At 38.3% G+C, this 15,346-nt stretch overlaps 1 protein-coding gene across 8 annotated transcripts in view; it reads left to right on the top strand.

Annotated features, from left to right (window-relative positions):
* The window catches only part of ANKRD26 (ankyrin repeat domain containing 26), a 105,508-nt gene that overhangs the window by 65,759 nt on the left and 24,403 nt on the right, over positions 1–15,346 (top strand). For all 8 annotated transcript variants that reach the window (XM_074404896.1, XM_074404895.1, XM_039478944.2 and 5 more), the window contains 5 exons: positions 1,246–2,202; positions 4,545–4,697; positions 9,041–9,111; positions 9,762–9,855; positions 12,743–12,855. In XM_074404896.1, coding sequence (XP_074260997.1) covers positions 1,246–2,202; positions 4,545–4,697; positions 9,041–9,111; positions 9,762–9,855; positions 12,743–12,855 — 1,388 coding nt within the window. The remainder of the gene's footprint in view (positions 1–1,245; positions 2,203–4,544; positions 4,698–9,040; positions 9,112–9,761; positions 9,856–12,742; positions 12,856–15,346) is intronic.

Here is a 15,346-nt window from a genome sequence, read left to right as displayed (position 1 = left end):
CTTTTGAAACAGTGATATGCCATGATATATATTTAGTGATAATTTAGTGATAAGTATTTTGTTCCTAGTAAAACAGTTGAGCTATTTCTACCTGTTTCACATTATTACGGTTTCAAACAATATGAAGGGTAAATGAAAGTTATTGCAACAACAGATAATCTCATGATTTTCTTGTTTTTTTGTTTTTTTTGAGACGGAGTTTCACTCTTGTTACCCAGGCTGGAGTGCAATGGCGCAATCTCGGCTCACCGCAACCTCCGCCTCCTGGGTTCAGGCAATTCTCCTGCCTCAGCCTCCTGAGTAGCTGGGATTACAGGCACGCGCCACCATGCCCAGCTGATTTTTTGTATTTTTAGTAGAGACGGGGTTTCACCATGTCGACCGGGATGGTCTCGATCTCTCGACCTCGTGATCCACCCGCCTCGGCCTCCCAAAGTGCTGGGATTACAGGCTTGAGCCACCGCGCCCGGCCCAATCTCATGATTTTCTAAGAGGAGCTCTACAAATTTTGTCTTATTTACCATTAGTGTTCTGAAATAAAAGGCTTCTTTTGTATTTAAATATTTATACCACAGAAGTAATTGTGATTTAGCAGAACACTACAAATAGAGTCAGAAGACCTGGGAAAGTTGTACAGTTTGCTTATATTTTCTTAACCTTTCCTTTTCAGAATTGTGATACTAAATGAGTTCATTGATATATGTAGAAGTGCTTAGTACAGTGCCTAGTTTTATTATTCATTAATAAATGTAGTTGTTATAACTGACTGTAAACATGTTAGAAAAGTAGAATGTCTCTAGAATATTCTCAGAAAAAAGGAACTTAAAGAATTTTGGGAAATTTGGTCTGTCTAAATATATGCAGAGCCAAGGCTCTTACTATGGGGTGGTGTATGGGTTAGAGATGAGTATAAACCCAATATTTTAATGTAGTCAAATTATTAATCTTTTATGCTTTTGAATTTGTTGTAATTCAGGGAAAGGCCTTTCCAATTCTGAGATTCTTAAAAATTCTCTAGCGGTTTCTTTTTTACTTTCATGAATTAATTACCGTCAAATAGATTTTTGAACTTTTGGGAGTTTATGCTCTATAAGGTTTGAGTTTTGATCCAATTTTTTTTTCAGTTGGATATATACTTATTGTAACCCTTTATTGTAAAATGTACATATGATTCTTTAATGTCAGAGGAAATCATGATATGTCGTTTTCTTGGGTGCTAGCTAAAAGTTTCCTTTGTTTTACTAGAATTCTCATAGTCATGAAGAAGAAAAAGACCTATTGCATAAAAATAGTGTGTTACAGGAAGAAATTGCTATGCTAAGACTAGAAATAGACACAATAAAAAATCAAAACCAGGAAAAAGAAAAGAAATGTTTTGAGGACATTGAAATTGCAAAAGAAAAGAATGAAGACCTTCAGAAGACTATAAAACAGAATGAGGAAACATTAACACAAACAATATCCCAGTATAATGGACGACTTAATGTTCTGACAGCAGAGAATGCAATGCTAAATTCTAAACTGGAGAATGAAAAGCAAAGCAAGGACAGACTGGAAACAGAAGTTGAATCATACCGTGCTAGACTGGCTGCTGCTATACATGATCGTGATCAAAGTGAGACATCAAAAAGAGACCTAGAACTTGCTTTCCAGAGAGCAAGAGATGAGTGGTCTCGTTTACAGGACAGAATGAATTTTGATGTGTCTAACCTAAAAGATAACAATGAGATTCTTTCTCAACAACTTTCTAAAACTGAAAGTAAACTCAATAGCCTAGAAATTGAGCTGCATCACGCGAGAAATGCCCTCAGAGAAAAGACTTTGGGTTTAGAACGGGTACAAACAGACTTAAGCCAAACACAGTGTCAGATGAAGGAAATGGAACAAAAGTATCAAAATGAACAAGTTAAAGTGAATAAATACATTGGAAAGCAGGAGTCTGTAGAGGAGAGATTGTCTCAACTACAAAGTGAGAATATGTTGCTTCAACAACAACTGGAAGATGCCCACAACAAGGCTGACAATAAAGAGAAGACAGTGATTAATATCCAAGAGCAGTTTCATGCTATTGTGCAGAAACTGCAAGCTGAGAGCGAAAAGCAAAGTCTTCTGCTAGAAGAAAGAAATAAGGAGTTAATCAGTGAATGTAATCACCTAAAAGAAAGACAGTATCAATATGAAAATGAAAAGGCAGAAAGAGAAGTAAGTATCAAGACAGATAAATATTTTTCAAACCTCCTGAAATAAAATTTAAAATAATATTTGGGGCCGGGAGCAGTGGCTCACGCCTGTAATCCCAGCACTTTGGGAGTTGAGGTGGGTGGATCACAAGGTCAGGAGTTCAAGACCAGCCTGGCCAAGATGGTGAAACCCCCTCTCTATTAAAAATACAAAAATTGCGCCGGGCGCGGTGGCTCAACCCTGTAATCCCAGCACTTTGGGAGACCGAGGCGCGTGGATCACGAGGTCGAGAGATCGAGACCATCCTGGTCAACATGGTGAAACCCCGTCTCTACTAAAAATACAGAAAACTAGCTGGGCGTGGTGGCGCGTGCCTGTAATCCCAGCTACTCAGGAGGCTGAGGCAGGAGAATTGCCTGAACCCAGGAGGCGGAGGTTGCGGTGAGCCGAGATCGCGCCATTGCACTCCAGCCTGGGTAACAAGAGCGAAACTCCATCTCAAAAAAATAAAAATAAAAATAAAAAATAAAAAAAATAAAAAAATAAAAAAAATAAAAAAATTAGCTGGGCATGGTGGCAGGCACCTATAATTCCAACTACTTGGGAGGCTGAGGCAGGAGAATTGCTTGAACCCAGGCTGCAGAGGTTGCAGTAAGCCGAGACCACACCACTGCACTCCAGCTTGGGCAATAGAGTGAGACTCCGTTTAAAAAAAAAAAATTTGGTTATGGCTAAAGGTTAGATATAGTTAAATATAAAAATAAGTAGATTATAAGTTTATTTATCCATTTAGAAACATTTATTGTTTTCAGCAAGTCAAAGAGCTGAGAGATGCTTTACTTTGAGTAAAGACATTATATCATCTATGAAATTTTGAATTTTAAGTTATGAATTGTAAATAGAGACTAGTATGAATAGTAAACTAATGTGAATAATGTAGTCTTTTACTGCTGAAGTAGTAACTTTAATGTCTTTATGTTGCTACATCTTAAGAACATTTCCATTTTTCTGCCACCATGATAAATGGAAATGCTCGTACCTGAAATGAGTATTTTGAAATTAAGATTCAATTAAGTGTGTTATTTTGACAGTTAATAGATTTCCTAGATAACCTGAAGTATATTGGTATATCTCTTAATACTTTTCTGTCAGTAGCTTTTTATATATTTCAGTTGATGTGATTTTATTTTTATTCTTCTCAATTTGACAAGTCTAAAAATATTTCAATCTCAAATTACATATTGTTTTGATCTCTCAATTCTTTAAAGCATGTACTTTTTATTAAACCATAATTTAGGAAAAATGTGGTGAATTTTAGCAACCATATTTGATTTAATCTCCCCACTGGTATTTATGATTTACTTTGAATATATTGTGAGCAGATAACTTGCTCATAATTTTCATTTCAAGGCTCAATGACTATCATTTGGGTGTAACTTTGTTCAGTACAGAGGTAAGTGTAGTGATTTACTAGTTTTTTTTTGAGACAGAGTTTCGCTCTTGTTACCCAGGCTGGAGTGCAATGGCACGATCTCGGCTCACCGCAACCTCCGCCTCCTGGGTTCAAGCAATTCTCCTGCCTCAGCCTCCTGAGTAGCTGGGATTACAGGCACGCGCCACCATGCCCAGCTAATTTTTTGTATTTTTAGTAGAGACGGGGTTTCACCACATTGACCAGGATGGTCTCGATCTCTCGACCTCGTGATCCACCCGCCTCAGCCTCCCAAAGTGCTGGGATTACAGGTTTGAGCCACCGCGCCCGGCTGTGATTTACTAGTTTTATATTGGATCACCATTTCAGTGTATAGGGGGTCACCAGTGGAGTGAGTAGGGGAGAGCCATAGCAGCTGAGGTTAGGGAGGCAGGTGGAGGTCAGGTTATCTAGGGCCTCTAAGGCCGTTGGAATTTACCTGTATTCTGAGATAGGAATCTATTGGAAGAATTTGAGCAAGCGATTGAATATGTGAGGAGCTCTGAAGTTGATTTGAGTTTCTAATAAAAAAGAGAGAAAATGTTTCATAGGGCACAGTTAATCACTACCAGTTCCATTCACCTAATTATTTCGAGACTTCAGGAGGTTGTTAAGCATTGTAAATTCATCAGGGGATGACCGAATAGTGAGCTGAATCTGTTGTTTAAGTAACGTCAGACCTATTTGGCAGGAAGATAACACTTTCTGTGTCCTTAACTGAATTCGGTAATAAACAGGAATGTGTAAATAAGAGGACAAGAAAGTGAATCAATGTATATGGTAATATTTTTTAAGTTACGTATATCACAGTTAAATATTATTAACATTATTTATTTTTAATATAACAATAATAAGGTGATTTATAAAATCAGTAACAAAAATGTCTTGTCAGGTTTTTGTGAGACAGCTTCAACAAGAACTGGCTGATACCCTAAAAAAACAGTCTATGTCAGAGGCTTCACTGGAGGTTACATCACGTTATCGTATTAATTTAGAAGATGAGACACAGGATTTAAAGAAGAAATTGGGTCAAATCAGAAATCAAGTATGTATGAAATTTAACATGTCAACAGTTAATATTTATATATATGGCTAAATATAAAGTGTTTTATCATACTCGTTTCAGTGGATAGCCTTCTTCTGAATTTTCATTATAATTAATTTAAATTTTATCGTTATAAAACACTTCCTTCTTTTTTTTTTTGAGACAGAGTCTCACTCTGTTGCTGAGGCTGGAGTGCAGTGGCACTATCTCAGCCCACTGCAACCTCTGCCTCCCAGATTCCAGCGATTCTCCTGCCTCAGCCTCCTGAGTAGCTGGGCATTACAGGCATGTGCCAGTATGCCCAGCTAATTTTTGTATTTTTAATAGAGCTGGGGTTTCACCATACTGGCCAGGCTGATCTCAAATTCCTGACCTCAGGTGTTCCACCCGCTTGGGCCTCCCAAAGTGCTGGGATTACAGATGTGAGCCACCACACCCATCTTGTTTATTAAACTATGGCTCTCATTCTGCCATGTTTTCTTATAATTGCACATTAAAAAAAGTAATATTTAGCCTTAGCAAACTTGAGAATTACACATCATTCCTCGCGGAAGTTGAGTTTTTTTTACTGTTAAACACTATTTCATAGTGATTTTTCTATTGTCATGGTGAAGCAAGCCAGATTAAGTTAGAGGATAATGTTTAATGGAATGTTCCAGAAAATTGTCCTATTTCTTTTCTTTTTTTTTTTTTTTTTTTTGAGACGGAGTTTCGCTCTTGTTACCCAGGCTGGAGTGCAATGGCGCGATCTCGGCTCACCGCAACCTCCGCCTCCTGGGCTCAGGCAATTCTCCTGCCTCAGCCTCCTAAGTAGCTGGGATTACAGGCACGCACCACCATGCCCAGCTAACTTTTTGTATTTTTAGTAGAGACGGGGTTTCACCTTGTTGACCAGGATGGTATCGATCTCTCGACCTCGTGATCCACCCGCCTCGGCCTCCCAAAGTGCTGGGATTACAGGCTTGAGCCACCGCGCCCGGCGAAAATTGTCCTATTTCTTATTTTCACTTTTGTGAGTGGATACAGAATCTGTGTCGATTTATTTTATGGATTTCAAGTTAATGTGTACAGAAAGGCCATTAACTTTTCTCCAAAATGCAAATGTTTTAGGTTAACTTCTAAACTATTTGAAATTGGCATTTCCTTTTTTTCTTTTTTTTTTTTTTTTTTTTTTTTTGAGGCGGAGTTTTGCTCTTGTCACCCAGGCTGGAGTGCAATGGCGCGATCTCTGCTCACCGCAACCTCCGCCTCCCGGGTTCAGGCAATTCTCCTGTCTCAGCTTCCTGAGTAGCTGGGATTACAGGCACGTGCCACCATGCCTAGCTAATTTTTTGTATTTTTAGTAGAGACGGGGTTTCACCATGTTGACCAGGTTGGTCTCGATCTCTCGACCTTGTGATCCACCCACCTCGGCCTCCCAAAGTGCTGGGATTACAGGCTTGAGCCACCGCGCCCGGCTGAAATTGGCATTTCCTTTATTTTCCTTTCATTGAAAATGTATTACGAAAACATAGAAATATTTAGATCATATATTGTATGTACTTCTAAACTAGAGAATTAAGAAAATTACCTAGATCCCACCATTGGATTTAAAAACAAAAACATTATTGACATACCATACAGTTCATTCAAGGTGTACAATTCAGTGTCTCTTAGATTATTTACAGAGTTGTGTAACCATCACCACAGTCAATTTTAGAATATTGTTATCACCCTGAAAAGAAACCCCACATCCCTTAGCCATTACCACCATCTCCATCTATGTCCCTCCACCTTGCCCAGTCCTAGACAACCAACATCTACTTTGTCTCATTAAATTTGCCTGTTCTAGGCTGGATGCAGTGGCTCATGCCTGTGATCCCAGCACTTTGGGAGGTTGAGGCAGGCAGATTCTGAGGTCAGGAGTTTGAAACCAGCCTGATCAACATGGTGAAACCCCGTCTCTACTAAATATACAAAAATTAGCTGGGTGTGGTGTGCACCTGTGATCCCAGCTACTCAGGAAACTGAGGCAGAATCGCTTGAACCTGGGAAGCGGAGGTTGTAGTGAGCTGAGATCACGCCACTGCACTCCAGCCTGGGTAACAGAGCAAGACTCTGTCTCAAAAAAAAAAAAAAAAATTTGCCTGTTCTGAGCATTTCATGTAAATAGAGTCATACAATATGCAGTCCTTTTTTTTTTTTTTTTAAGATGGGGTTTCACCATGATGGCCAGGCTGGTCTTGAACTCCCGACCTCAGGTGATCCACCCATTTCGGCCTCCCAAAGTGCTAGGATTACAGGCGTGAGCCACCACACCAAGCCAATATGCAGTCTTTTATTTGTAGCTTCTTTTACTTAGCATGTTTTTGGGTTTCACCTGTGTTGTAGCACATATCAGTACATTATTTCTTTTTATTGTCAAATAATATTCGACAATTGTATGGCTATACAGGTTATCTATTCATCAGTGGATGGGCCTTTAGATTGTTTCTACTTTTTGGCTACTGTAAATAATGCTAGTATGAACATTTATTTATAAGACATATGTTTTTATTCTCCTGTCACTGGGTTTTATCCTCAGGGTTAATTGGGCTGATTTAACCGTCTCTCTGCTTTACTCCTGCTGTTCTTCCTGCCTTTGCAGTTTCTGTTCATCAAGCCTCATTTATTCAGACCTGGCGCACTGGCGTACAATTCCCCCTCCTTTGGGAAGCTTTCTCTGACTGTTCTGGCTCTCATTGACCTTACACTTAAGCATTTTTTGTCTAGTCTGTGTAGAACAATTTGTCCTTAATTTAACTTCACTTTTTTTTTTTTTTTTTCATGAGAAAGAATCTTGTCTAATTATAAATTTGCCTACAAGGGGAATAATGTCTGATATGCGTGTCACTTATCTTTGTATAAATTGAAAATATTTTAGCAGTTGTTACAGTAAAATTACTTTATATTATACTAAGAATTTCTTCTTTGAGGCATTGATATAATAAAACTTTTATTCTATTTTTGTTATTTATTATATTATTCTTTTTACAAGCCCACAGCTAATCTAGGTGGTTATTCTAAATATATTTTAAGTAATTAAATAAAAATAGAAACTACTTAATCTAATAAGGGAGTTATTCAATTAAATGCTCATGTTTTTCTCACTATATTAAAAAAAAATCTAAATTTACCTTTAATGTGTAGCCAGAACTGGGATTCATAGATTGATACCACGTAAAGTGATATCAATATATTTAGAATAACCATCTAGGTTAGCTCTGGGCTTGTTAGAAAAAAGATAACAAAATAGAATAAAAGCTTTATTATATCAATGTCTCAAAGAAGAAATATAGCTCACTATATGCTACGTATTCATCTAAGTACTTTATGTGTATATTCCTTGACTGAGTCTTCTTACCATTCCAGTGAAGTAAATACTACTACTGTCTCTGTTTTACCAATGAAGAAACTGAGACGTTGAATTTTTTTTTTTTTTTTTTTGAGATGGAGTTTGCTCTTGTTACCCAGGCTGGAGTGCAATGGCGCGATCTTGGCTCACTGCAACCTCTGCCTCCTGGGTTCAGGCAATTCTCCTGTCTCAGCCTCCTGAGTAGCTGGGATTACAGGCACGCATAACCATGCCCAGCTAATTTTTTGTATTTTTAGTAGAGACGGAGTTTCACCTTGTTGACCAGGATGGTCTCGATCTCTTGACCTCGTAATCCACCTGCCTCGGCCTCCCAAAGTGCTGGGATTACAGGCTTGAGCCACCGCGCCCGGCGAGACATTGAATGTTAATTTCCTCAAGGTCACCCAACTGGTAACTGGTGGAGCTGAGATTCCCACCCATCCATTCCAGCTTCTGTGTGGATACTGCCTCTCAATTTCATGAAACATCTAGTTGTCACCTAACATGTCATGTTAATTTTTATTATCACTGGCATAGCCAGTGATTTATAGATATCATTCACATCTATAAATATTTACAATTATAGTTGACGTGGTGGTACTTGGAATTCAAAAATATAAATGCTTACCATAAAGTAATTTCCTGTCTTTCTCCCTTTTACCAGTTTTGTAAGTTTGAGTATTTATCTGATAAAATATAGTTTGAAAACAAGAATAATGTGTTTTAGTTCTAGAACGCAGGTTGTTAAACTTTTCTGTAAAGGGCCAGATGGTATCATTTTGGGCTTTGGGAGCCGTGAGATACCTGCTGCAACAAATCAGCTCTACAGTCACAGCACAAAAGTAGCCATAAACAATATGCACATTGAAGGGGTGTGACTGCGTTCCAATAAGGTTTAGTTACAAAAACATGTGATAAGCGGATTTGTACTAGATTATTAGTAAACTTTTTTTAAAATTCTTTGTTTTAGTTGCAGGAAGCACAGGAGCAACATACAGAAGCTGTCAGATGTGTTGAGAAGATGCAAGATCACAAGCAAAAGTAACCATTTAAAGCAGCACACAGAATAACATGATTATTTATAGAGCAAATAAGCAGTGTAGTATGAGAATTGTATCAGCTATGATCATAAGTACATCTGTGTGAAGTTAAGGAAAAATTTCAGCATTAAGCTATTTTGAAATGCATATATATATATTTTTTTTTTGATGGAATTTCGCTTTTATTATCCAGGCTGGAGTGCAATGGCGCGATCTCGGCTTACTGCAGCCTCCGCCTCCTGGGTTCAGGCAATTCTGTCTCAGCCTCCTGAGTAGCTGGGATTACAGGCACGCGCCACCATGCCCAGCTGATTTTTTTTGTATTTTTAGTAGAGATTGGGTTTCACCATGTTGACCAGGATGTTCTCGATCTCTTGACCTCGTGATCCACCCGCCTCGGCCTCCCAAAGTGCTGGGATTACAGGCTTGAGCCACCGCGCCCAGCCTTGAAATGCATAATTTTTTATATTATTCTAGAATTTTGTGCATTATCTGCAAACCACAACTAGAAAAACAATAGAGTTGCCAAGTGACCTACTTTTCAAATCTTTAAGAATTTATGTAGTTAAACTTTCAGGTGTTTTTTAAGAAATTACACAGCATTTAAAAAATTTATCTGTGAGAATAATTATTTTAAAATATACATTGCAGGCTTGAAAAAGATAATGCCAAGTTAAAAGTTACAATCAAAAAGCAAATGGACAAAATTGAAGAGCTTCAGAAAAACCTGTTAAATGCAAATTTGGTAAGTCAACGTCTTAATTTCTTTCATCCTGAAAAGGAATTTTATTGTTCTAGTGGTAAAATAAGTTGAGTATTACTTATTTAAAATGCTTGAGACCACAAGTGTTTCAGATTTTGGATTTTTTTGGATTTTGGAATATTTGTACATACATAATGAAATATCTGGGAGATAGGACCCAAGTCTGAAATTTATTTATGCTTCATACGTACCTTATATAAATAGCTTGACGTTAATTTTATGTAATGTTTTAAAAGTACTTTTGTGCATGAAAAAAAAGACAAAGTACGTTGGTCAACATCCCAAGGGTGAGTGTGCCCACCCAAGATGAGAAAATAACACTGTACTCAAAGTAACACCAGTAAGAGGCAACATAAAATGTACAAGACTAGCTATCTACAAAATGAATCCGCACCAATTAATAGTTTATGGGTGTGTGGTTGAGAATATCGTTTATGAGAAGTGAACCAGAGGGAAGAGACCTCAGGAAAGAGGTAAGGGCTGGAAATCTAGATTAGGGAATCTGGGATGAAGCCTTGAGATTTAAGGAGCTCTTAGAGAATTTACAGAGAGGAATGGAAGGGGACAGGACTCAGCATGAGGATTTGCTGCATTTAAAAATCAAGTGGGGTCAGAAGAGCCGAGGGGAGGGATGGTAACTGTCAGTAGTTGCTGCTGAGAAGTAAAGCACATTAAGGACTAAAAAAAAATAGGGCCTCGATGACTTTCAGAATTTTAAAATGAGAATTTTAAGATTGAAAATTAGATTTTAATATAAAAGAAGACAAGCGATGAAAAAATAGATCTCTAGATGAGACCATGTATTAAAAAACATTAGAATCTGGCTAGCACAGTGGCTGACACCCGTAATCCCAGTGCTTTAGGAGGCTGAAGCAGGAGGATCGCTTCAGACCAGGAGTTCAAGACCAGCTTGGACAACATAGCAAGACTCTGTCTCTAAAAAAATGTAAAACAGATGAGCTTGACCAACTTACAGGCCATTGTAAGTATTCTGAGCATGTTTAAGGCAGGCTAGGCTAAGCTATCCGGTTCAGTAGGGTAGGTGGATTAAATGCATTTTTTTTTTTTTTTTTTTGAGACGGAGTTTCGCTCTTGTTACCCAGGCTGGAGTGCAATGGCGCGATCTCGGCTCACCGCAACCTCCGCCTCCTGGGTTCAGGCAATTCTCCTGCCTCAGCCTCCTGAGTAGCTGGGATTACAGGCACGCACCACCATGTCCAGCTAATTTTTTGTATTTTTAGTAGAGACGGGGTTTCACCATGTTGACCAGGATGGTCTCGATCTCTTGACCTTGTGATCCACCCGCCTCGACCTCCCAAAGTGCTGGGATTACAGGCTTGAGCCACCGCGCCCGGCCTAAATGCATTTTTTATATATGACATTTTCAGTTTATGATTGACTTATCAGGAAGAAACCCCATAGTAAGTTGAGGAGCATTTGTATTTATTAAGCAGTAGGTGCTGAATAAATCATCATCATTAACAATAAGAATAGCCCATTTTTCCTATCCTCCTTCCAGGTACCAGACACTGTTTATTTAAAATATATATATTAACTCATTTAATCTTCATAACACATCTGGTAACGTACTTCACCTAATACACAATCTGTTTTATAAAGTGTTGGAAAGCTTGGTAATTTATTGAAGTGTGCTGAAAGGGAAAAACAATGATTGTATGAGTACTCCCAAGTACAGTTTCTACTGATTATGTATCATTTCTGTACCACCAAAATTAAAATATTGGAAGTGAACCGTAAAAAGAAAAAACAAAAAAATATAAAATAAATTAGATTGTGTGGGGGTGCATGCCTGTTATCCTAGCTACTTAGGAGGCTGAGGTGGGAGGATCACTTGAGCCCTGGAGTTTGAGGCTGCAGTGAGCTATGATTGCACCATTGTACTCCAGCTTGGTTGACAGAGTTAGACCCTGTCACAAACACACACAAACAAACAAGAGAGTCCAGTGGAAAAACAGGATGATTAAAAAAGCCACAAGAATCAGGAAGAAGTTATGTTTCTGTTTATTGTGGAGAAGTATTTAAAGAGAAATGGTTAATAAAAAAGGAAAAATTGAAACCCATGGAAGAATGTTTATAGAGAATAAGAAATAGCTCATCTTAAAGTCAGGTGAGTATCAAAAATGTAACAGGAACCAGATTAAGGTTTTCTAAAAATTGTCTTAGTATGATTTGATTTAACAAAACCTGGAATAGCTTGAACTATTGATGACAATGTTTCTAGAGCAACTTTAGAAATAAGAATGTTCATCTAAAACTTTTTTTAAAAAGAATTTTCATTAATTTTATTATTTTATGTGTAAACATATTTTTAACAAATAAATTTTGGTAATTTAAATTCCAGAAAAGAAATGTAAGCTGTTTTAAGAAAAGTCATTTTTGGGCCGGGCGCGGTGGCTCAAGCCTGTAATCCCAGCACTTTGGGAGGCCGAGGCGGGTGGATCACGAGGTCGAGAGATCGAGACCATCCCGGTCAACATAGTGAAACCCCGTCTCTACTAAAAATACAAAAAATTAGCTGGGCATGGTGGCACGTGCCTGTAATCCCAGCTACTCAGGAGGCTGAGGCAGGAGAATTGCCTGAACCCAGGAGGCGGAGGTTGCAGTGAGCCGAGATCGCGCCATTGCACTCCAGCCTGGGTAACAAGAGCGAAACTCCGTCTCAAAAAAAAAAAAAAAAAAAAAAAAGAAAAGTCATTTTTGAAATCTGTTCTAGTTGGCATCAGGTTTATAAACTCCGTTTGTAAAATTTGCCCAAACATATGTTACTTATGAATTTCTGAGAAATAATAGTTTTAAGAAGAGAGTGTTTTAGAGTTTTAAAAATAATTGAAAATTTTTTGTTTCAAAGTCTGAGGATGAAAGAGAACAATTAAAGAAACTTACGGAATTAAAACAGTCTCTGGAATGTAATTTGGATCAAGAAATGAAAAAAAATGTTGAATTAGAAAGAGAGATAACTAGGTAAGATTTTAATATTTCAGATCAATTTTAACCATTTGTTAATTGATTTAACTATAATTTTACTTATTTCAAACATAGATACAAATTCATTTAACATCTGCTTTTTCTTTTTCTTCTTCTTGTTATTTATTTATTTATTTTTTAAGATGGAGTCTTGCTCTGTTGCCCAGGCTGAAGTGCAGTGACACAATCTTGGCTCACTGCAACCTCCGCCTCCCAGGTTCAAGCAATTCTCCTGCCTCAGCCTCCTGAGTAGCTTGGATTACAGGTGCTCGCCACCACGCCCAGCTAATTTTTGTATTTTTAGTAGAGATGGAATTTCATCATGTTGGTCAGGCTGGTCTCGAACTCCTGACCTTGTGATCTGCACTCCTCGGCCTCCCAGAGTGCTGGAATTACAGGCATGAGCCACTGCGCCTAGCCAACATCAAATTTTTCTTAAAGAAACAAATTGTAGGCCGGGCGTGGTGGCTCAAGCCTGTAATCCCAGCACTTTGGGAGGCCGAGGCGGGTGGATCACGAGGTCAAGAGATCGAGACCATCCTGGTCAACATGGTGAAACCCCGTCTCTACTAAAAATACAAAAAATTAGCTGGGCATAGTGGTGCGTGCCTATAATCCCAGCTACTCAGGAGGCTGAGGCAGGAGAATTGCCTGAACCCAGGAGGCGGAGGTTGCGGTGAGCCGAGATCGCGCCATTGCACTCCAGCCTGGGTAACAAGAGCGAAACTCCGTCTCAAAAAAAAAAAAAAAAAAAAACCAAATTGTAGCACAATCTGAAACTTTTTGAATGCCTAAATATTACACTTATTCTTTAATGATTTTGAAATCATTAAATTGATTTTGAAATCAGTAACAATGCCTTTGGCATATAATGTAAACTTTACTCTTCATCTTTTACTTCAATTTTTATATCTGAAGATATTTTTGCTCTCTTTGGTAATCTTTCTCTCTCTGATAGTGTCCTTCCTTTCAAAGAAGATATTCAAATCTTTTAATACCTAAAAACCTATCTGTGTCATTCTTTGGAAACATCAAAAATTATCTTGATTTAGCTTATGCTTTTTTCTTTGTTTTTTTTTTTTTTTAATAGTTTTAAAATATATCATGGAAATTTACTCATTTCCCATGGATATCTCCCTTGTATACCTGAGATATATGTGTTATTAAACTTGTTTTTTTTTTTTTTTTTTTGAGACGGAGTTTTGCTCTTGTTACCCAGGCTGGAGTGCAATGGCACGATCTCGGCTCACCGCAACCTCCGCCTCCTGGGTTCAGGCAATTCTCCTGCCTCAGCCTCCTGAGTAGCTGGGATTACAGGCATGTGCCACCATGTCCAGCTAATTTTTGTATTTTTAGTAGAGACGGGGTTTCACCATGTTGACCAGTATGGTCTCGATCTCTTGACCTCGTGATCCACCCGCCTCGGCCTCCCAAAGTGCTGGGATTACAGGCGTGAGCCATCGCGCCCGGCTAAACTTGTTTGTTTTGAAACATATATGCCTCATACATATTCAAATATATGTGTAATTTAAGAGTAAAATGAGCAATTGTGTTTCTACTATCCAGATTTAAAAATGGAATGTTACCCATTGCCTTGGAAGCCTTCAACATGGCTGCCTTTCTATTTATTTGCTGAGTACTTATGTTTGTTCTGATTGTAATCACTATTTTTCTCTCATTGTGTTTCTCTAACACAGTTTGCATCCCTTTTACTTTGTTAACATTCTGCTAGCAAAGATTTCTAGATCTCTTCTGAAAGCAGCCTTTGACTCTTTATACATGCTCTGTCTGCTTATTTCCTTTCTTCTAAAACTCTGCCTGTTTCCTGTTCCCCTTTACCTCAGACATCAAAGATGTTTTCTTTCCTGTCTCTTTTCTGCTTTGAATGATCTTGGTATTTTTTGTGTGTACTTTCTTTATTTTTTACTTTTCTTCTTACAAACAGTGCTCAACGGATATCGAATGTATTTTTGTGTCTTTTTCAACCATTCGTATATATGTGTGTATATGCTTTTCCGCCTCCCCTCCCCTCCCCTCCTTTCCTTTCTCCTCTTTCCTTTTCCTTTCCTTTCTCTTTTGAGACGGAGTCTCTCTCTGTTGCTCAGACGGCAGTGCAGTGGCGCAGTCCTCCACCTCCTGGGTTCAAGCAGTTTTTCTGCCTCAGCCTCCCGAGTAGCTGGAATTACAGACATGTACCACCATGCCTGGCTGCTTTTCATATTTTCAGTAGAGACAGGGTTTCACCATGTTGGCCAGGCTGGTCTTGAAATTCTGAGCTCAAGTGATCCAGCTGGCTTGGCCTCCCAAAGTACTGGGATTACAGGCATGAACCACTGAGCCTGGCCTAAGCATGCTTTTCCTCTTCAACTTGGACACTGATCTCTGAGTTATAGCTAATATTTAATAATAGGTTAGTGTTTTATATTAACATACTAAAATGGATAGTAATAATTTATTTATAAAAACTCCATGTGATTACAATATTAAC

This window comes from Saimiri boliviensis, chromosome 8, assembly GCF_048565385.1.
Source record: "Saimiri boliviensis isolate mSaiBol1 chromosome 8, mSaiBol1.pri, whole genome shotgun sequence".
Taxonomy (NCBI): Eukaryota; Metazoa; Chordata; class Mammalia; order Primates; family Cebidae; genus Saimiri; species Saimiri boliviensis.
The sequence above is the reverse complement of the archived record's forward strand: the minus strand, read 5'-3'. Positions and strand labels throughout refer to the sequence as shown.